Source organism: Lutra lutra, chromosome 15 (assembly GCF_902655055.1).
Source record: "Lutra lutra chromosome 15, mLutLut1.2, whole genome shotgun sequence".
In the NCBI taxonomy this organism is placed as follows: Eukaryota; Metazoa; Chordata; class Mammalia; order Carnivora; family Mustelidae; genus Lutra; species Lutra lutra.
This window is the reverse complement of record NC_062292.1, coordinates 23508018-23531657: the sequence shown is the minus strand read 5'-3', so window position 1 is coordinate 23531657 and position 23640 is coordinate 23508018. Positions and strand designations below refer to the sequence as shown.

Here is a 23640-nt window from a genome sequence, read left to right as displayed (position 1 = left end):
GATAATGCGTTTACGTTTCCTCCATGTCTTTTTGTGGATTGAGGCTCATTTCTTTTTATTAGTGAATAATATTCCATTGTCTGGATGTACCACATTTTGTTTATCCATTTACCTGCTGAAGGACATCTTGGTTGCTTCCACATTTGGGCAATTACAAATAAAGCTGCTATAAACATTCAGGTGCACATTTTTTGTAGATGAAAGTTTTCAACTCATTTGGTTAAATACCAAGGAGCATGATTGCTGGATCATATGGTGAGAGTGTGCTTAATTTTGAAAGAAGTTGCCAAACTGTCTTCCAGAGTATCTGTACTGTTTTACATTCCCACCAGCAGTGAATGGGAGTTCCGTTACTCCACATCCTCACCAGCATTTGGTGTTGTCAGTGTTTTGGATTTTAGCCATTCTGATAGATGCGTAGTGATGCCTCATTGTTGTTCTACCTGTTTTGAAGTGAAAACTGAATCATTTTAGTTACCTCAGTCCAAAATCCAAGAAAATGAGCTGAATTGTATGTTGTTAGACAGTGATCCCTTGGGGACTTCTCTAAGGCTCTACAGAGATCATTTGTTTGGCAATTTTTTAAATAGTTTTCTGTGAGTATATGAATTTGAAATAGGTTAACATGATGGTGATTCGTATTCTTTTGCCAGGAATTATTTACCAGTGAGTTTTCTCAAAGTTGGTAATGTCTGAAATTTTCTGTGTACTAAACATTTTTTTCATTCCCTAATAGAGCTTTTGAGAGAATTATAACACATACCTTTGGGTCTCTTGCTGGGTGGGAGAAGAAATATGGGGTAAAGATGTACAAAATTCAGCTGTGATGAAAGTGGTTAGCTTAGCTGTCTTCACAGCCCTACCATCAGTAGATAATTGGCAGTGGGAAAACAAATCTGTTGGGATCCTAGAAAGGGAAGAAGTCTGCATTTGCCTGGACCTAGGAGGTGTGATGTACAGAAGATATGGAAATTAGGAAAGTTAAATATACAGTATGCTTTTGGAGAGTAGAAAACTTTGATTGGCAGGTGATGTGGAAAAAGTGTGGTTATGTGGGCCTTGCGATATATTTTCCACTGGACACACACCGTTTGCCAGGCACCACACTAAGTGCTTTGTCTCTGTCCGTGCTTCCAGCCTCCATCACAGCTGTGGGCAGTTACACCTCTTGTGTCTAGAGTAAGAAACTGAGGCTGAGGGAGAATAACCAACTGGACAGGGTCATCCTGCCGTAAGTGGCATTAGGATCGGAGTCTGAGCGGCCAGTGTTCTGCCACACATGTGTAATTCTCTTCGGTTTGTCTGCCGTCCCGTAAGTGTGAGGACATGCAGCACCCATCATCAGAAGTCGCTAGTTTAGTCTTGAAATGTAGTCCTTGACCTTGGTTGGTGGGCCTGGGTGAGCAGCAGCGTGAGCAGAGTGATGGAAAGAAGGCAGATGAGAAACAGAAATGAAATTCACGTACAGAGATGAGTTGTGGGCATTTCGTGTTTCAAGAAGAGGATGTCCCCTGCAGAAGCACCATCTCTGCAGGCCAGCAGGAGGCGTCAGAAGGCAGGTACTCCGGGTAGTGCTCCTGTCAGGCCTAGTCCAGGCGCTTGGCAGGTGGCGCGGGGTCTTCGGACCAGGTAGAGGTGGAGGGCCGGAGGCCCAGGAGATGGAGAGCGGTGCAGCAGAGAACCGTACAGACAAACCCGGTCACTGTAGCTTCATCTCCTGTCTCTTTCCACCACCACATCTGTCCCCGTACCTTCCTCTTCCACACCCTCCTGTGGACCCTGTTCGTTCTCCCTCCATGTGCCCATGTGAGCCCTGGGTTCCCAGCTTGAAAACATCCAGGGACCTCATGATGCTCACTGGACAGAACTCAGCCTCCACAGCCTCATGGTCCACCCCTGGCAGTCTGGTCCTCTGTTACACACCCTGCTCTCGATTCCTGTCCCATTGGTCCCTGCTCCCCCCATCCCCATGTCAGTCCCAGCCCCAGGGGACTGTCCTGCCCCACTACCAGCCCCCAGCTGCAGTGGGGGGGGGGGTCGCCCTCTTGGTCACGGCCCCTGGTGACCTGCGCTGGATACACCCGGCACCGTCACTGTCTGTGGGGGGGTTCCACATTTCAGTGCTTGTAGAAATTGACTCTGGCCCCGAGACGCCTAGCAAATTGCTATTCTGATCCTGGGGGCCTCCGAGGCTATTTAGTTCCAGTGTAAGCACAAATTAATGTCCTTGGTCAGATGCTGATGTCCTTCACCAGAAGGATAGGAGTGATTTATTGGCAGTTACTATTTGAATTTTGCTGCTCTGTCAGTGACTTAAGATGGATCACTCTCTGCTGAGAGGAGGCTCTGTGCCCCAGCTGCTGAGATGGCACGTGCACCCCTCTCTATGAGTCGCTCATGGTTTCTGGGCTTCTGGAGCCCCGATGGCCATGTCCTCCTGTCAGAGATAGGAGGCGTGCATGGTGGGTGGAATTTATGGGCAGACAGTGATGCTTTTATTTGCATGTTTTTTGCCTTACGTTGGAGAAGTGATTTTTTTTTCCCCTCAGTGTAGCTATCGGCGTTCTGGAGGTCGATGGGCTTTCACAGGCCAAGACTAGTTATGGTGGGAAGACAAGATAGCAGTTTAGGCCTCAGAGGGGGAGAAGTAAGGGAGTGATCCTAGGATGTGCTAGAAGGGACCTTGGAGATTTGTCCGGCCGGGCCAGCTGCTCCTTTGAGTGGTGAGACACAGAGTTGGGACTCACCACAGTTCACACAGCCCACAGGGAGCCAGGGAGGCCGCAGCTCTTGGGTTCTTATTCCTTCCCTCTTCTTTTCCTCCCTCCCCCTCCAGGCCACTCCCTCCCAATGTCCCTGGATTCCTGTAGGGTTTAACATTTCACCCCGAGCCGCCTTTCAGGGTATTGGAAAGCTCTTGAACGTTTCACTGGAAGGAGTGAACTGCACAGTGCACACATGTCCCTGTGGCTCCGCTGGAGCCCCGGCACAGAAAGTGTTCCAGGACTGTCCCCCAGCTCTGCGGACAGCCTACAGCTGTGTTGGACAGAGATGCGCTCGAATGGTGTCTGCTTTTGCTGCAGTTCTATTTAAAAATTGAGGCTTTATCAGGAGGCAGCCAGTGGAATCCTAGGTAGTCTGAATAATGCTTTGACACTAGAAACGAGAAACGACGTTGGAGTGTACCGACCATGCTAAGAAGAAACTGGCCTCCCAACCAGGGGGTGACGCACAGCTGTCTTCCGACAGTAGTGTTCTGTCACTTTGCCTTGATAATGTGTTTTGTGGGCATGGTTTGTTTCACTTTTGACTCCAAGGTCATTTACAGGGAAGCTCACAGCCTTTGACAGCACCGTCGCCCACTTCCCCGGTCCACATGTCCCCAGTGGAGCAGCTCCTCTTCCTCCAGCCTCCGTTCATTTCTATTTTACACTTGCCTGGAAAGCGTAATAGGTCTTTTGATTCAGGGAAATGCAGGCAAACAGTAGCGGTCATAGGCAGCTTTAGTATCTTCTTTTTTCCCAATTAACCATTAAATGGTATCTTTCTTTATGATTGGTAGAAAGAAATATGCCAGTTTTGATTATCTTTTGTTGATGTCATGCATGTGATGGAAAAATCATTAGAGTGGAGTTTAAGATGAAAGAGATCTTGGAAATTGCCCCCTAGTCCAGCCCCTAGTATGTTATAGAAGAAGAATCTTAAGACCCAGAGAAGAGAACGGTTTTGCTCAAGGTTACCCAGACAGGTGATGACAGAACTATATGCCTAGGTCCCGTGCCAGTCCGGGATCCCTGCCACTATAGCATCGTAAATGTAAACAGAGAAAAAGAGGATGGTTTGTCAAACAGCTTTTTTCAAATGCACCTTTGCCTACTCGTTAAACAAACACTGAGGCATATCAAGACCATTTATTTCCAAGAAATTTAAACTTCTCAGAAGCCTTGCCATAGCCATTCTGGTAACACAGACATTTTGATCATAGGGTTCCCTTCATTTCTTCAGTCTAATAAAAATGGTAGCAAACATTCATTAAGCACCAACTGTAGGCTTAACATCATGGTAGAGATTCAGAGATAGTCCTTGCCTTCCAGAAAATGACCTTTGAGTTTTACTTAGACTACATGGAAAGTCTTTTAGAGGGGTAGAAATAACATCTTGTGTGTTCTATTCATAGAGTGATTGTGAAGCAGATAGAGAAATCTAGGTTCCTTCTCCACTTCATCTTTACCCCCTCTTCCAGATTCGTCCGAATCCACAGCCGCACTCGGCTTTGGCAGGGAAGGCGTCCATAGGGCGGAGTCAGGCGTGCTTACGTTCTGCTGTGCTGTCCCGTGCGGTGCTGATGTAATTCACGTCTCCATCTGTGCTTCCCGTTCACTCTGCAGGTATAACCGAGACTATGTGGTAGAAGGGGAGCCATATGCTGGTTATGATAGACACAATGCAGAGGTAGCAGCCTTTCATTTGGACAGGTATGTGTCATCCCGGAGGGTTACTTTGCTTTGTTTCCATTTAAAAACATCTTGGAGAGGACTTGTGGACTCCTTCCAAAGGGAGCAACTCTAATAACTTTCACTTGGTACCTACTCGAGGTAGCTGATTGACGGGATTCCATTAAAGTCGCACGAGTCCTTTGTAATCTGGGTGATTCTTGGAAAACCTGAGTAAATATCTTCACTCTACACTTTTCAAGGTCATTTCCTTCTGGCATGCCCTCTGGCACCATGAGTGAAGATATTCTTGGTAAAGAAAATGGCAGGATGAAAACCAGAGCTGGAATTCAAGTCCCTAAACTGAAATGATCGTTAATTGGGCCTGACAGTACTGGTTTTTTTTGTTTTGCTTTATTTTTGTTTTAAGTAAGTAATACTCACTTATCCTAGAAGCATACAGCATGACATATATAATGAATTTTATTATCCTTCACACAGGAGATGCTTGGCTTTAGTAACCAGAATAATTCCAAAAGCAAAATGAATATAAATTCAAAATATGTAAGCTAACTAGGAAAATTAGTATTTTTTCAGCACAGGGCTCGCCAAGAGCCTGGTAACTGGAGTGTCTGGTAGCTCGCTTGCCCTTCTGAGCAGCTCCTTTGTCCAGGCATACTGACAGACTTCAAAAGAATTATTCACAATAGTTGTTAAATGAATACATAAAGGAAACCAGAAGAAAATAAAGGTGATTTTTTTTTTTCTTTTTCTGGATTAGGAAGGATTTTCTAGGCATAAAAGCAATAATTGAAAAATTGCAAAGAAAAAGCTATTCCAGGAGACAGAGCTAAATACAATTAACTCCAATGTCAGGGAACATCAAATGAAATTTGAAAGCAAAGTAGGAGAAAATACTTGAATCTAATGTAATCCAAGCATTAACAACCTTAATATATAAATGTTTATACAAATCTGTATATATGCTAAAACTTTAATAGAAAATGATCTAAGGGCACAGTTGACTAAATAGAAATCATCAATTGCCAATAAATATGGGGGGGTGGGGTTCATCCTCACCAGGAATAACAACAACAACAAATCCATTTGAAACAACGGATACTATTTTCTTCTGCTGAGAATGGCCAGATTAAAAAAAAAAAAAAAAGGTAGTACTATATTGGAAGGAATGCAGTGAGATTTGGATGCAGCTTGTGGCATTATTAATCAGTTCCATCTTTCTTTTTAAGAACTCTGGCATTATATATCGGAAAACTGAATGCTCCTGGCCTTTGGATGAGTAACTACCTTTTTACGCCAATTTATCTAAGATATTTTTAAGAATGTATTTCTAGGAAGTACCTGGAGAAATAATGGAATTCAGAGTTAACATATATCCAGGATCTTAGCCGTAGCGTGAAATTTTCAGTAGTGAAAAACTAGTGGCAGTCTAAATATTCAGTGATAGTGGAAAAGGTTAAAAAAATGTTCACAATACCATGAGTTTTTCACTGCCTCTTTTTAAGACCTAGCGGTAGAGAATTGGGTAAATCTTGTTCCTCACTTAAAGGCCTGCTAGCATCAGTCTTTCCAAGAGCTCATTTGTTTCCTCGTTTTCTTCATTCCCAACCTGATGTCCCAGTTGACAGACACCAGCAGCATGTGAAGATCGTTTTCCCCTACCAATACCAATATTTCATATACCAGTATTTCATCCAACACACGGATTTGTGTTCATCTAAGATATGTAAAGGGGTACCTCATTGTTAGTGATTTTTGGTTTTCCGCAGTCATTATTAGCAAAATTTAACATGTCCGTATCTTTTCACACCACAACACCTATTCGTTAACTTAGAGTGAAGTAGTCTTTGTAGAGAAATCACTCCCTTTGATGTTAATTAAATCTACTAATGTTTCAGTTCATGATCTGTGCACTGGGAGGTCTTGCGTTTCAAAGGGAAGCGTACCTCAGAGTCTGAAAGTTCTTCTCTAGCCAGGCCCCCTACCCCTTTTGTTAACTACCACCCCAGCCGGACTCACATGCCCCCCTCGACATGGCCCCTTGGCACTCGACTGGCTGCTAGTGGTTGGCCTGGTGGTAGTCAGTGGAGAAAAAGGACCTCCCTGCTCTCTTTACCAGCCACGGCTCCTGCTCCTTTTCTGCTCTGGGTTGCTGTTTCGCCATTACATGGGGATTTAACCACCTTGTCTGACCACAGGAGGCTTTCTCAGTCTTTATGTTATTTTGACCCATCTGTTGATCTACTTTTGTGGCTTTTCAAAGATTGAGTTTAAGACCGTCAGCAGCCCTGAACAATGCATTACTCCTTTATGTAGCTGTTTGGAAAGGTTTTATCACGACATGAGGAAGGGCTCATAATGAGTGAAAAGCAGGATACCCAGCTGTGTTTGTATAATCTCAACTGTGTATCTATACACAAGAGTGTGTGTGTGTTCACATACATGTGTAAAGGAAAAAAATGCTCGTATACCAAAATGTCAGTAGTTATTTCTGGGCTGTGCAGTTATGGATGATCTTTATTTTCTTCATCGTAACTTTTCTGTGTGGTCCAAATCCTGCCCCCTCCAACGTTTCTTCAGTGAGTGTATTTTTTAGCCAGGAAATTTTATTTTTTAAAAAATGATTTTGCTCGACCATTAGGTTGATCTTTTAGACCATTAGAGAGAAGCATCTTCAAATATATCTGTATTTAGTTGTTCCCTGGGTTTATCTTTTTAGATTAATCTGTATAGTTTTCTGCCAATGTGCTGTTTTATCCAAAGCTTTGAACACGTGCATGGGTTTAAGCCCGTTTTTTTAATGCTTTGTTGAAATTTGTTTAAAAGTTTTACTATGAAAAATTTCTAACGAATTAGAATAGTTTAATGAATCCATATACCCATTCCCCAAGTTTAGCAGTTGCTCTCATTTTGCTAGATTTGCCTCATCCTTTTTGCTGAAGTGCATATTAAAATATATTACATACATCTTGATGGCTTAGTCAGTAGAACATGGGACTTGTGATCTCGGGGTTGTGAGTTCAAGCCCCACACTGGGGTAGAGATTACTTAAAAAAAAAAAAAATTTTAAACACGTATAAATAGAAATATACATATATATACCTACCAATCAGCAATATATTTTCTTTATAAAATACAGCCCCCAAAGATTTTTCTCTTCTGTTCTTCAACCTCCCAAACCAGGATTCTGGGTTTCCGTCGCGCCCCCTTGGTGGTTGGCAGATTTGTTAATCTACGGACAGAGATCAAGCCCGTTGCCACGGAGCAGCTCTTGAGCACCTTCCTAACCGTAGGTAAGATTATAGAGGACATTTAAATAGGGGAGTAGTTAATAAGTTAAGTGGGACATCATTGAGTAAGCTGGTTTGTGACTTTTAAGAATTGAAGAACTCAAGGGAATACAAAAACATATTGGGCCACTTGTTTTTAGGCTACTGGGGAATATGGATCCTAACGGTAGGTAGGTGGCCAGAAAGTGAGAGTTTTCTCTGACATGTACTTGGCTGTGTGAAGGTAGGAAGTGAGGTCATTTACTGATCGTGTAAGTAGGTAATAACTTTGTTTCCTTCTGCCTGATCTTTTTTTTTTTTTTTTAATGTTTTATTAATTTAAGAGAGAGCACAAGCTTGAATGGGGGGACTGCCCGATGAGCAGGGAACCCGATGCAGGGCTCGATCCCAGGACCTTGGGATCATGACCTGAGCCAAAGGGAGCTGCTTAACCAACTGAGCCCCCCAGGTGCCTCCTCTTCTGCCTGATCCTAAAGTAAATCTCAGACTCAGATTTTGGCCTAAAGCCGTTACTGTGTGTGTATCTTTGACTTGGTGGCTCTTTCATATACATGTACTTTCTTGGGAACTGTCTCCTTAGAATTGAGGGAACTATAAGGCAGCTCTGAAAGAGGGTCAGAAATGCCCTTGGAAGGTTGGCTTTGGGCCTGGAAGATGACCACTGCCTTCTAACCCGCAAGGGTCAGCCTGTAACCCACTGTGCATGGACTTGACTCTGGTCCCTGGCCTCTGTGCTCTGTTCTCTCACTCTGAGGTCAGGCATCTGAGCTAACATTCTCAATCCTGTTCTGCTCGTGGACACGGTGAGAATGGGAAGAAGTCAGAGGTGCCATGGTCTCTTGTCTCAGTCTCATCGTGGTGACATTCTCAATGACACAGTGCTCCACGTTACGATATGACCGTTGAAACAGACATTGCCAGATGAATTTCACCTTGCTTTGCTAGAATGAATGGGTTTATATTTGAAATGAGGTGAAATTGAATATTTTTTTAAGATTTTATTTATTTATTTGGCAGACAGAGATCACAAGTAGACAGAGAGGCAGGCAGAGAGGAGGAAGCAGGCTCCCTGCTGAGCAGAGAGCTCGATGCGGGGCTCGATCCTAGGACCCTGGGATCATGACCTGAGCCGAAGGCAGAGGCTTTAACCCATTGAACCACCCAGGTGCCCCTGAAATTGGATATTTAAAGGACTTGTGACGGAGTCATCTTTCAGAATTTAAACCTACAGGGCTAAGGCTTAAGCTGTTCTTAAAATTACCCAAAGTGGACAGTATCAGTAATTTGTTTCATGTGTTTTCTAATCACTTTTCCTGGTCCAGTTCTGTGCTCTGGCAGACATGAATTCCTGATGGATGAGAGGAGGTCAAGAAGAGTAGACCAGAGCCCCTGCTCTCTGGAGACTCACAGGTTAACTCTCCTACATGGTGCCAAGTGTGGGGGACGGAGAGGCCAGGGTAAAGTTTGTAGAGGAGGCTATTAGCAACTAGACTGACTATTGAAGAATCAGTAAGAGCTACCCCGGCAGCAAAAGGAAAGGGCATGAGGCAAAATAATAGGAAGTCATCATGGGAACGAGGGCCTAAAGACCTGAAAGTACACAGGACTGGTGCCTTTGGGGAATGAGCTTCTGGATACAGCCTGCAGCACAGGGCAGTGTTTGAGTGTGGGCTGCCGTCACAAGACATCATAGACGGTGTGGCTTAAACAGTAGAGACTTATTCCTCACAGTTGTGGAGGTGGGGTATGGGGTCAGGGTGCCAGCATGCTTGGGTTCTGGTGAGGACCCTCTTCCTGGTTTGTAGTCAGCCACTGTCTTGCTATGTCTTGCAGAGAGTCCTTCTTAGAAGGACACTAATCCCAACATGAGTGCTCCCCTCAAAAGTCCCACCTCTAGATACCACCACACTGGGATTAAGGGCTCAACATCTGAATTTGGGGATATATAAAAATTCAGGCAGATAGAGGGATTGAACTGGAGATAGGTTTTAAATAATGAGCTGACCTTAGCACAGTTTTGGGTTTTTTTTTTTTAAGATTTTATTTATTTATTTGACAGACAGAAATCACAAGTAGGCAGAGAGACAGGCAGAGAGAGAGAGGGGGACTCGGCTCCCCCCCAAGCAGAGAGCCCGATGCAGGGCTCAATCCTAGGACCCTGAGATCATGACCTGAGCTGAAGGCAGAGGCTTAACCCACTGAGCCATCCAGGTGCCCCATCAGTTTTTAAAAATATTAGATAACTTGATATAACAACCAAATTCTGTGTAACCCTTGCAACTTGACAAAGCACTTTCATACAATTACCTTATGTTGATCCTCTTGTGCAAAAGACTGCAGTGAGTAAGGGAGATTTACCCACGTAAATCAGCTCAGAAGAGTTGGAGGACTTTCCTGAGTCATGTAGCTACTCTTAGCCAGGATTCAGACCTGGATTTTCAGACTATCTATATTTCATCTGCTAATATTCTTTCAACACAATTTTATTTCCCTTCTGTGGTGGGCTCTGAACTATCTAGAAATGAATGACACCTACCTGCCCTCAAGGAGCTTCATTTGATGGGGAAGCCAGACATGTACAGAGGGCCTGTGGCAGCATGGACGGAAAGGGGTGATGTGCAGGTCAGGGTGATTGATGGTTCCTTGGTGAAGGTGGCGTTTCATCCAGGTCTTAAAGGGAGAGTAGCTCTCCCTCAGGGAGGTACAGTGGGAAAGAACGTCCTAGATGTTGAGACTTTCAACCTTTTTTGTACTATAGACTCTTGGCATACTGGAGAAGCTTGGGGATCTTTCCTTAGAATAGTGTTTTTTAGGGGCGCCTGGGTGGCTCAGTTGGTTGAACAACTGCCTTCGGCTCAGATCATGAACCTGGAGTCCTGGGATCGAGTCCCGCATTGGGCTCCCTGCTCGGTGGGGAGTCTGCTCTTCCTCTGACCTCTCCACTCTCACTCACTCTCTCTCTCAAATAAATAAATAAATAAAATTAAAAAAAAAAAAGAATAATGTTTTTTAGGGGCACCTGGGTGGCTCAGTGGGTTAAGCCTTTGCCTTCAGTTCAGGTCCTGATCTCAGTGTCCTGAGATCGAGCCCCACATCAGGCTTTCTGCTCAGCAGGGCGCCTGCTTCCGCCTCTCTCTCTGCCTGCCTCTCTTCCTACTTGTGATCTCTGTCTGTCAAATAAATAAATAAAATCTTAAAAAAAAAAAAAAAGATTAGTGTTTTTTAAAGGCACACATTCGAATACATAGACTTACAAATGAAATCAATAATATTGAAATCTAGTTTCGTTATCAAAAATTCGAAGTTTGCAGTCTATAAGCTTGTGCTTCATTATTATTTAACACATTAAATAACAGATCTAGCAGTGATCCAGTAACTGTCATAATTTCAGACAGTATAAATGATACTTTGCAACAATGGTTGATATGATATGAAAAGTCTGTGGTTTCTTCTGGTGAAAGAGTCACAGGTAATACTAATACCGCCATGGTTTGCTTCCTAATGTCATAACTGAAGGAACACTAAGTTTCACATAAAAGTTAATGAAAATAAAGGGGCGCCTGGGTGGCTCAGTCAGGTAAGCATCTGACTCTTGGTTTCAGCTCAGGTCATGATCTCAGGGTTGTAGGATTGAGTCCCATGTCAGGTCCCACATTCAGTGCAGAATCAGCTTAAGACTCTCTCTCTTCTTCTTGCTCTGCCCCTCCCCCGGCTCCTGCATGCGCCTGCGTGTGCTCTCTCTTTCTCAACTAAATAAATCTTTAAAATAAAACAGTTGTTAATGAAAATAATGTGACTTTGTTCCCAGCCAGTGCCCAGGCTCCTGAGTCAAGTCTGCTTCAGGTGGAGGACAGCGCGTAGACAGGGGTGACGAGAAGCAAGAGAAGCCTGTGGCAAGCGCAGGGGAGTTGAGCCCCAGTGAAGGGAGGCTCGGGGCTGATGAAAGAGAAAGGCAGGTGGTCAGGACGGTGTCCACCGGGCCTCGTGCACCAGGCTTAGAAGTGGAGACCTTTTCCTTAGACACTGGGAGGCCATTAAAAGAGCTGGAGCATGGGAAAACCAGATTGGAATTTTGGAAAACCAGCCACGGCAGTGTAGTGGAGGCTGCACTGGGACGGGGGTGGGGGGAGAGCTGGGAGCGCGTGGTGGCTGCCGTACTCCGCGCATGTACAGGGCGAGTCATAGCTCGAGCACAGACAGCGGGTAGGAAGCGTTAAGGGACACTCAGCAATTAGAATGGAATGAATTTGGTGAACATTTGGGCTGAGTGGGACAACTGAGAGAGAAGGAAAAAATTAAGAATGACTCCCAGTTCCTGAATTGGATGACTCAGTGTATTACAAAGCCGTCAACTGTCTTAGGAATGTATGAAGAGGAGGAAGATCATGAATCAAATTTTAGACATTTTGTTTTCTTGTGTGAAATAACAAGAAAGATATATACCGGTCTCTGCCCCCGGTGCCTGATGGAGAGCTCAGAAAACCCTGGTAAATTCCTAAGCCATAAGAGCACGGGGAGGATCTCTTATTCTAATGAGGAGGCTCTGTGTGGGCTGGTCACCAGAACGACAAGCCATAGCTGGAAGCCTGGAATTCTCAGCTCCCTGCCCCCCATTTTCCAGGGAGGGGAGAGGGATTGAGAATAGAGTTAATAATAAATCGTGCCTACTGGAGAAAGCCTCCATAAAAATCCCAATAGTATGGGGTTTGGGAGTTTCCAGGTTGGTGAAGCAGGATGCTTCCATGTGCCACCAGCCAGGCCCCAAACTCAATGAGGACAGAAGCTCATTGGTCTGAGACCTTGCCCTGTGTATGTCTTCACTGGGGCTTTTGATACGTGTCCTCTGTAATACACCAGTAACCAGTGAGTAAACTGGTTTCCTGAGTCCTGTGAGCCTCCTTGGCCATTTCTTTTTTTATTTGAAGTGTGATTGACATTGACCACTTATATTAGTCTCAGGTGTGCATCGTAATGACTTGAAATTTTATTTATGGTGAAACGATCACCACAACATCTGGTTAACATCCATCATTATACATAGTTATGGGATTTTTTTCCTTGTGATTAGAACTCTTATGATCTATTCACGTAGCAACTTTCGTTATGGTACTACTAACTTAATAGGTGCATTTCTGAACTTCACATCTCCGGACTGATTTATCTTCTAACTGGAAGTTTGTGCCTTTTGACCCCTTCGCCCATTTCACCCACCTCTGGCAGCCACCAGTCTGCTCTCTGTATCTAAGAGCTTGGTTTTGCATTGGTTTTGGTTTTGTTTTTAGATTCTGCGTATAATAAGACTATATGGTATTTGTCTTTTTCTGACCTGTTTCATTTAGCGTAATGCCCTCAAACTCCATCCATGTTGTTGCAAATGGCAAGATTTCATTCTTTTTGTGGCTGAGTCATATTCCATTGTGCATATATGGCACATCCTCATTCACTCATCAGTGGACACTTAGGTTGTTTCCACAGCTGGGCTGTCGTAAATAATGCTGCGGTGAATATGGAGGTGCAGATAGGTTTTCAAGTTAAAGTGTTTTCTTTTCTTTTTCTTTCTTTCTCTTTTTTCTTTTGGATACTTAGAAGTAGAGCTGCTGGATCGTATGGGAGTTCCATTTTTTTAGTTTTTTGAGGAACCGCCATAGCGTTTACCATACTATGGTACATACCTTACTATGCCAATTCACATTCCCACCAGTGGTACCCAAGACTTCCCTTTTCTCCATATCCTCTCCAGCACTTTTTGTCTGTATGTTTGATGGTATCTTGTTGTGGTTTTGATTTGGATTTCTCTGATGACCAGTAATGTGGAACATCTTTCATGCACCTTTTGGCACTTGTATATGTTTGGAAAGATGTGTATTCAGATCTTCTGCTCATTTTTTAATCAGATTTTTTTTTGCCTTTGAGTTGTGGGAGTTTTTGGTTTTTTTTTTTTTTTTTAAATTTTGGGTATTAGCCCCTTATCATTTTGTCAATTGTCTCTTTGGCTGTGCAGAAGCTTTTTAGTTTGATGAAGTCATACTTGTTCATTTTCGCTTTTGTTGCTTTTGTTCTTGGTATCATATCCAAAAAATCATCACCCCATCACCCAGATTGACGTCGGGGAGTTGACTGCCTGTGTGTCCTAGGAGTTTTATGGTTTCAGGTCTGATGTTCAGGCCTTCAGTCCATTTTGAATTAATGTCTGTCTGTGGTGTAAGATAGTTTTCGTTCTTCTGCATATGACCGTCCAATGTTCCCAACAGCATTTACTGAAGAGACTGTCCTTTCCCCATTGTATATTCTTCTGCCCTAGTAAATCAAACCCCAAGATGGGGCTCATGGAAACCCCTGATTTATAAGCCAGTCAGACGCGCAGGTGACAACCCAGGCTTAGAGCTGGCCTCTGAAGTGGGGCACAGTCTCGTGGGACTGAGCCTTCAACCCGTGGGACTGGTTCCTGACTCTGGGAAGACAGTGTCAGCATTGAGTAGAATCGTAGGGTTCCCAGCTGGAGTCACAGAATGCAGTTCTCCACAGTGAAATTGGGTACAGAGTCTTACCGTGACAGGAGTGTCCAGAAGTGAATGGTGACGAGTCTTTTAGGGGCTTTAGACAGTCTACAGCTTAGGAGAGAAGTCTGGGCTGGAGGGTTAGATTTGGTTATTAGAGGTGGTAGTTCATCCAAGAAGAGCACGGAGACCAGGGTGATCAGAAAGCCAGTTATAAAAGCTAAAAAATCCAGGAAGTGATAAAAGATTCAGAGCCTAGGCAAATTAGATATTGAAGTCTGGAAAGAGATTGGAGTGAGATTATTAATAATAAGTAGCCGGCATTGATTGGTCTCTGACACTGGGTCGGGCTTTGTGCTGAGCATTACTGCGGATTATCTCACCCCTCGCAACGCAGTGGTGGGGGACTGATACCTATTTTACAGAGAAAGCTTAGAGAGTTAGGATCACGTGCCCAAACTCTTAAGTCTAATGACTGTTGAAGGTCCATATGTTAACCCCAGAAACCTGATCCTGCTTCCCACTCAACCATCACACATACACTCTGTTCACTTATTGAAGGGTCTTACCGGACTCAGGAGTTCGGATTTTGTCATGTGGGCAGCAGGTTTCCTACACCAAGCAGGGTTTTGCTTTGTTTTCTAACTGTTTTTTGAATCAGTAATACATTGACCTAACTCAAAATTTTTAAAAAATATTAGAAAGATTGCAGTGTAAAGTTTTCCTTTCTCCCTCCGTTCCCTCCTTCCTCCCGGTGCTCATCTTTAATGGTAATTTCTTTGTCCTTCTGGTACGAAATAGGAATATATATTTTTATTTAACTGCCGTTCTGTGAAACGTATGTCACAATTTGCATACTTCTGCATCTTGTTCTTTCACCTAATCTTTTACCTAACAGATCTTGGAAATCCATTATCACATAAAGAGAGTCTTCATTCTTCTGTTGTGTCACCAGCTTCAAAATGCTGCGTCGTATGGCTCTACCATAGTTCATTTAACTAGACTTTTATTACACATACAAGTGCCAATCTATTTTTTTTTTTTACAACCAGTGTTGTCCAGAATTAATGTGAACATACGTTACTTCAGACATGATCAAATATATCCAGAAGTGAAAGCGCTGGGTCAGAGGGCATATGTGTTTTTCCATGAATGTTCAACCAGTTCACGTTGCCAGTGGTGACGTGGGAGAACGCCTCTGTTCCGCCAGCGGCACCAACGGTGTGTTTCCAAACTTTGGCTTTTGTCTGTTTCACATGTAGCAGCTTTTTATTTAAGAGCCCTTAGTATTTTTCTTTTACCTGTCTTTGTGTATCCTTTGTTCATTTTCAGCTCTGCCTCTGGTCTTCTCAAAGTATAGGAGCTCATCCACAGGGAGAATAGTCCTTTGTGATATAAATATTTTTCCCCAGGTCTTTAATTTCTTTTGACTTTGCTAATGGAATTTTTTCTTTTTTTTTTTTGCCTTATAGACATTTTTGTTTTTAATGTAATCCATCTTTTCTTAAGAGACTTCCTGATTGTGAATCATAGCTTTGCTCACTCAAAGATTATGGAAGAATTCCACCTTTTTTATTTTGACTACTTTTATAGTTTTATTTTTCACATTTAAGTCTTTGACATAGTTTTAGAATTTATCCTAGTGTGTGGGATGAAGTATGGCTCTAACTGGTTGGGGATTTTTTCCCACTGAAATAAATTTTTGTTTCTATGTGTTTTAGTTTTTGGGTTTTCTGTTCTCTTATCTGTTACTGAGTTGATCTTGTTTTGATACCTGGTAAGATAAGTCCCCTCTCTCTGCTATTTAAGAGTTTGCTAGCAGTTCTTTCTTGTTCCTTGTAACCTTAAAAATCATCTTTAGGGGCGCCTGGGTGGCTCAGTGGGTTAAGCCGCTGCCTTCGGCTCAGGTCATGATCTCAGGGTCCTGGGATCGAGTCCCGCATCGGGCTCTCTGCTCGACAGGGAGCCTGCTTCCCTCTCTCTCTCTCTCTGCCTGCCTCTCTGTCTACTTGTGATCTCTCTCTGTCAAAATAAATAATAAATAAAATCTTAATAATAATAAATAATATAATTTATAATTTATAATTAAATAAATAAAATAAATTTATAATTTATAATAAAATAAATAAAAAAATCATCTTTAAAAAAAATGACAGGGAGAAAAAAAATAAAAATAAATTAACTGAAAAAAAAACAAAATCTTATCCAGGGGCATCTGGGTGGCTCAGTCGGTTATGTGTCTTCCTTCAGCTCAGGTTCTGATCTCAGGGTCCTGGGATCGAGCCCCACGTCAGGGTCCCTACTCTTTAAAAGATCTATTGCTGTTTTTGCTGGGATCAAGTTAAATTTATAAGTTTATATTTTTATAATTATGAACATTGTATATGTGGTATATTGTTCCATTAGTTCAAATTTTCTTTACCTAGAAACATTTTTAAGATGGAAGAGTGACAGAATCAGCTTTGTGGTTGGGTGTGGAGTGTGTGCTTTGCTGGGGTTAAAAATACTCAGAGGCTTGAGGGCTGCTTGTCTCTCCAGGGACACGTGTGTGAGAACAGAACAGTCATTAAGGAGTATGTGAGGGGTTTACAGTTAGGAAATCCGCTCTTTTGATGGCTGTATTAAACAGGGATGGAGTGCCAAAAAAAGCATTACTTAAGCTTTTTCAATTGTTTTTGTTTTTTAATCTTTTTATTTTGAGATAATTTTGGATTTCTATAAAAGTTGCAGAGATGGTTCAGAGTCCCCCAGATTCCTTAATTGTTAACACTTTCGGACCATTTGAGAACAGTGTGCAACATGAATGCTCCTCACACAGGTGTGTGAAGACGTCAGTACCCCCAGCCACCAGGGCCCACACCTCCACACCCACATCCAGTCATCAGCAGCGAGAGACTGACCGCGCACTGATGCAGCCCCGCATCGAACCCATGGGCCCTGGAGTGCAGATTTTGCCACTTGTCCCTGTAATGCCCTGTAGAAGTCCAGAACTCGGTCTAGGATCACATGTTGTGTTCGTAGTCATGTCGTCTTAGTCTCTGTCTATCGGGAACAATTCCTCACTCTCCTTATTTTTTCATGACCTTGACATTCGTAAGAGCACAAGTTGGTTATTTTATAGAGTATGCCTTTATTTGAGTGTGTCTGATGTTTGCTCGTGATTTACATGTGCTGGCAGGAATACCAGAGAAGTGCTCTTGTACCCTTCTTGGCACGTCCTGTCAGGAGGTATGTGGTGGGGGTTAGCTGCTGTGGCCCGTTACTGGTGATGTTAACTTGGATCCCTTGATTAGGATGGTAGGTCTCTGTAAGGTTTCTCCAGTGTCCAGTTAGTATTTTATTAACGGGGTACTTTGGAATGATATAGTCTAGAACTATGTAAATATTCCGTCTGCATCAAGCCTTTACCCACCAGTTTTAGCATTCATTGATGATTCTTGCCTGGATCAATTACTACTGTGATAGTTGTCAAATAGTTACTTGCTAGTTTTTCATTCCTTCTAGACTTCATAGTCACCAGTCTACTAAAGGGTAGAACTCTCCCCATGTGACCCACATTTACGTAGTTATTTGTTTGTTTATATCACTGTGAACTCTTAGACTCCTAATTGACTCAGAGTTATGATTTGCTCTTATTTATTTTGATGTTCATGCTGTCCCAGGTTTGATGAGTGGGAACTCCTACACACTGTCTTGTAGATCCTTTGGAATGTTCCCGTCATTCTCTGAGTGCTTCCTTACCCTGGCATAGCAGTAAGACCCTTTCTCTGCCCCAGCCCTAGAGTCACCAGTTTCTCCAAGGAGCCCTGGGTCCCTTTAATACAGTAGTGAAATGATATTTAGAAATTAATATGTGAGTGCTGGGTGTTTACTGCCTTTATTACCTGGTTGTCATTGCTTCCAGGCTCTCCTGAGGGACAGAGGGAGGAAAGCTGTATACACACAGACACACACACACACATCTGTCTTTTTCTGTATCTCTGTTCCAACCAATAGCTGCAGTCCAGTTCTAATTCAACACCACAAGATTTATTCTGGCTTTCTGCCTTTCTGTGTGTTAATCTCCTTTCTCCCTCTGTGAGAAACCTGGTTTCCATTATCCTCAGTGTATTTATTTATTTGCTTGGCACCACCCCCCCAGTACCCACACTCCCAGCCCAGAGCCTGTCCCTGGATGGGCCCACTCTTCCCTCCCCTGGGTGCTCTGGCCAAAGTGTCGGCCCTGACAGAAGAGGAGGGGCATGACTTTCCTTAGAGTGAGTTCAGAAAAATAATGGTGATGCCGCTTGACTCCTGGGAGAGGGACTGGGTAGTGGGGCCCCAAGGGCAAGGAGACTTTTATATATATCCTTTCCTGCCCTTTGACTTTTTTTTTCACTGTGTGCTTTTTTATGACATGTATAGAAAATAAATAAATGTTTAAATATCATTCAGGATCATTGTTTTTGCAGGATCTGTTCACTTAGCTGCTCCCTTCTACATCATTGGGGAGAATTTGGAGTTTTCCTTTTTCCCTTAAGTGTATTTGGCTCCTTTCTCTCATGTAGGAAATAACACTTGTTTCTATGGGAAGTGTTATTACTGCCGAGAAACAGAGCCAGCTTGTGCTGATGGAGACACGATGGAGGGATCTGTCACGCTTTGGCTTCCAGATGTGTGGCCTCTGCAGAAACACCGACACCCGTGGGGCAGGACATACCGCGAGGGCAAACTGGCTAGGTGAGTGCTCCCACGAACCCCCAGTTTGTTCCGTCCAAGGAGGCGGGTCTGGGAGCAAACCTGCCAGGCAAGGACGTCTCTTCTCTGTGTTATAAACAGGGCCAGCTACAGGGGCACCAGGGTGGCTCCCATGGTTATGCGTCTGACTCTTGATTTCGGCTCAGGTTGTAATCTCAGCGTCGTGAGATTGAGTCCCACATGGGGCTCCGTGCTGGGCACAGAGTCCGCTGGAGATTCACTCTCTCCCTCTGCCCCTGCCCCGTGCTTGCGTTCTCTCTCTCTCAAAACAAAACAGAGCCAGGTACAGTGCTGCTGGCACTCTGTAATGCTGGTGGTGCTCCTTGCCTCTAGGTGGGAGTACGACGAGAGCTACTGTGATGCTGTAAAGAAAACATCCCCCTATGACTCGGGCCCCCGCCTCTTGGACATCATTGACACCGCTGTCTTTGATTACCTGATCGGCAACGCAGACCGCCATCACTATGAGAGTTTTCAAGATGACGAAGGCGCCAGTATGCTCATCCTTCTCGATAATGCCAAAAGGTAGGACCATAGGACCATCCTCGTTAGTTAGGGCTTTATATGTATACAAGAAGGACATTTTCTAGGACATCCCGGGAAATGTCTAGGACACAGTGGATGGAAGATGTCCTTCCCATTTCTGGTCAGGGTCTTTGCTTTTGGCACCCGTCCTTCCATCCTGCTCAGGGTTCGTAATTCCTCTGCCCTCAGGGTTCTGAGGACTTTAAAAAATGGAAAAGTGGGGTTTTTTTTCCCCCAGGAGTCTAAAACTGACTCTCAACCCAGACAGCTGGACGCCAAGGTCTTCAATGTGTCACTACCTCTGTCATTCTTCCTTGACTATGGTGTCTAGAATCTTGAGAAATACATATTTAATAGAACATGAAATTTAATTCCTATTAAATTGATTCTGTCCAAAGGTTCATGTAGTTTAAATATCAGTTTAATAGGATGTTTTGCTACATTTATGGCAGTCTAGGCCCAGACTTTTTGGGATCGTAAGAAGAGCAGTTCCTTTTGATACATAAAAACAAGTTACTTTTATCTTATAAATAAGACAGTCTTATTTATTTTGAATAAATGGATGGTCCTTAATTTTTTTGGCGTGGGCTCTTTGAAGAGCATTTTATATTTTTATTGTGCACCCTGCATTCTCCATGGTGCCCGATTCAGTATTGTACTCTAGTTACATTTAATAAGTGCTAAATGGAACACTTCCTTGGAGCCCAGAATTGTCCAGGCTCTAGGTCGTTGGTCAATGTGAGTTAATCCCACATTGGTGCTGAGACTCACCTGAGACCCAGGGGTCCTCAGCGAAGAACACCGAAGCGGCGCTTGCTGGTGGCACCCTGTGTTACCCCAAGCCCCGGGGCCTCGTGCTCCATGAAGGGGGCTGCCACCTGCAGAGTGCGGGGGCCGGCACGCACAGCAGAGCGGGTGGAGGCCAGTGCTACATGCGTTCCTGAAAATTTATCTGGTTTATACAAATGATCTTTGTGTGTTTGTTTAATGATTCTGTGTGCTGTGGAAATAGTTGCCTTAGACGTTGATTATTTGAGGGCTGCACTGTGCTCAGAGCTCCCAGACCTTCCAGCTAAGGCTGAGCTTCCAGGAGAGGAGTAGAAGATTGAGTTTTTCCAGAACCACTTCTCATGTACCTCTGAATTACTGCCGAAGTCATTTTTACAGATGCTTTGAATCACTGTTTTCTCAGCCTCTGTGAGCTGCTTGTCCCATTTGAATCTGGCCATATACTTACTTATAGGGAAAGGATAATCCTGCTCTTTTTTGATTGGTGATTTTGAGGTAGAACAACTTGTTACAAGTGACGACCATCTGTGTGTTAGTGGGAACTGTGGGGATGGCCTTTTCCCCCCGCACCCGTAAAACCTCCAGGGGTTCGGGTCCTCCCTGTGGCTCGTGGGCTCCACGCCGTGTGCCGTGGTTCTGTTTCAGCGCCGTGCCATAGCCAGTGGGACGCAGGAGGCTTGTACGTGAGGACATTTGTTGTTTGATGCCGCAGTGCAGACTGTTAGGAATCCTGTGTCTGATTGGTCATGCCCTGTTTATTTTTAATTTAAGTGATCTGAGCCGTGGGAGTATGAAATTATCTAGGATCACATTTGGGTCGTCTTAGAGAATTTGCTTGCACTTTGATGCTAAGAAGGCAACTGGTGCCACTAAGTAATTCACTAAGTTTTTTAATCTTAATTTTCAGCTTTGGGAACCCATCGCTGGATGAGAGAAGTATTCTTGCCCCCCTCTATCAGTGTTGCATGTAAGTTCCTCACAGCAAATACATTGGCCTGTGTCATCTTCCTTTCCAGGCTCACGTAACAGTACATCCGTTTTCCAGGCCTTAAAACTTCCTAAGACCTGAGCAAATGCTTCTCATGCTTTTCCAGGCCAGAACCCCTGGAGCTCAAAAGTCATTTCAAATTTTGTATGAATAGAAATTTTCAGTCTATTCAATACATATTCGTGTTTGTTTTAATATCAGGATATGGTCCTCTCCCCACCAGGACTCTAGGACAGTCTGCATCCCTAGCCCCCGTACCATGTTCACCCTGGGGTTTGAAGTCCTCTCACTCCCCACCACAGACCACCTGTGGTTTGCAGATCTCAGTCTGAAAGTGTATAAGCCAAAGGTAACTTTTTCAGAGGCATTTAGCCTTGTATTTTTTTTAAAGTCTGTGTTCGAGAACAAAGAAATTAGAAGGTAAATCAAAATGAGATAAAAGAGCGGGCTCTAAGGAGCTCCTTTTCGAAGCATTATGGCTGGTATCAGTTTGAAGGGGAGCCTTAAGAATCTGCTGGGTTGCACGTTGCTGAGCCACACAGAAAAAGGAATGTGGGAGCACCGTGTCCTACCGGCTCACCGCCCGAGACCCTCAGATCCCATCCAGCTGCCCCTCATCGCAGCTGGGCTGTTTCTCTGGCCTCTGTTTTTAGCAGCAGCCGTACAATATTCTGCAGGAAGTGTTGCCCCAAGAGCCCTTAATTGTTTTCATCAATAGGAGGCAGTAGTATGGCCAGTCAAAAACCACATACATCTATGAAGGAAGATGTTTTTGTAATAATAGTATTATCTGTCTGATCCAGTCAGAAGCTAGAAAAGACACAGTAGGTTAAATGGGAAAGTTTAAGCTGGTACAGCCACTCTGGAAAACAGTATAGAGATTCCTCAAAAAGTTGAAAATAGAGCTACCCTGTGCCTAGCAATTGCACTACTGGGTATCTACCCCAAAGATACAAATGTAGTGACCCGAAGGGGCACCTGTACCCCAATGTTTATAGCATCAGTGTCCACCATAGCCAAACTATGAGAGCCCAGATGTCCATCAGCAGATGAATGGATAAAAAAGATGTGGTGTATATATACAGTGGGATACTATGCAGCCATCAAAAAATGAAATTTTGCAATTTGCAGTGACATGGATGGAACTAGAGTGTATTATGCTGAGCTAAATAAGTCAATCAAAGACAATTATATGATCTCACTGATATGTGGAATTTGAGAAACAAGGCAGAGGATCATAGGGGAAGAGAGGCAAAAATGAAACAAGATGAAACCAGAGAGGGAGACAAACCATAAGAGACTCTTAATCTCAGGAAACAAACTGAGGGCTGCTGGAGTGAAGGGGGTGCGATGGATGAGGTGTCTGGGTGATGGACTTTGGGGAGGGTATGTGCTATGGTGAGTACATGAATTGTGAAAGACCATTGATAAATCACAGACCTGTACCCCTGAAACAAAAAATACATTATATGTTAATAAAAATTTTTAAAAAATAAATTCAAAAAAATAAATGGGAAAGTTTATTTAAAGAAGCTCTGATACAAGCATAACTATAAAAGGAAGCTTTATAAGGCTGAGGGAGAGTACCCAAGGAAGGACAAACTTGGAAGGGAACCTTGTCGCCAAGGCTAGGGTGTGGACCTCCATGGAGAAGGATAGTTCAGTTCACGGGATAGCAGAGAAGTTGGCTAGTTTGCAGGCCCTGCCCGAGCAGGAAGCAGCCCTCTGGGATGCACATTCAGGCAGTGACTTGCACTGGGGTCAGGGCAACGGAGGGACAGCTCAGGAGAAACCGCCTCGGTCACAGGCAGGGCACGTGTGAGGGCCTATCTTCGGGGCTTGGGTTTCCATGTCAAGAGGGCCTGCTCGTTCTGGCAGTGTGGCCCGGGGCAGAGCGGGCCCGCTCTCCCTAACTACCGACCCACCTGTGCAGCAGCCCGAGGTGTCTGCGCTTCCCTCCAGTGACCGCTTCGGAAAACGCTGGACCTGAGAGATGCTTCCAGGAATTCTCCGCGTCATAGCAGGGCATACATCTCTGGAGGACGGGTGTGGGGCTGAGAGGCAGACAAGTGATGCCTTAGTTACACAGGGGAGGCTCTGATGCTGGGGGCACTTGTCGTGGACTTGAGAATAGTAAAATCGTACCGCCTCTGTGCTTGTCTGCCCCTTCCGTGCTTTGTCCAAAGGTCGCTCTTCCTTTGTAAGTAGATGCAGACCAGGCTGCCTCTTGCAGAGTCGGACTTCTGTGCCTACCTCGTAATCCTCACATTACCCACAGGAAGTGGGTAGGATTGTAATATTGATATTGTAGTTTAGTTATAATATTGCTGGTAGGAATTTTTTACATTCAGAAGCATGGA

At 44.0% G+C, this 23640-nt stretch overlaps 1 protein-coding gene across 4 annotated transcripts in view; it reads left to right on the top strand.

Annotated features, from left to right (window-relative positions):
* The window catches only part of FAM20B (FAM20B glycosaminoglycan xylosylkinase), a 43263-nt gene that overhangs the window by 15273 nt on the left and 4350 nt on the right, over window positions 1-23640 (top strand). For 3 of the 4 annotated variants that reach the window (XM_047704632.1, XM_047704634.1, XM_047704633.1), the window contains 5 exons: window positions 4389-4475; window positions 7638-7747; window positions 18789-18960; window positions 19312-19503; window positions 21200-21259. In XM_047704632.1, the coding sequence (XP_047560588.1) occupies window positions 4389-4475; window positions 7638-7747; window positions 18789-18960; window positions 19312-19503; window positions 21200-21259 (621 nt within the window). The remainder of the gene's footprint in view (window positions 1-4388; window positions 4476-7637; window positions 7748-18788; window positions 18961-19311; window positions 19504-21199; window positions 21260-23640) is intronic. The other variant, XM_047704635.1, reaches the window with a different exon arrangement.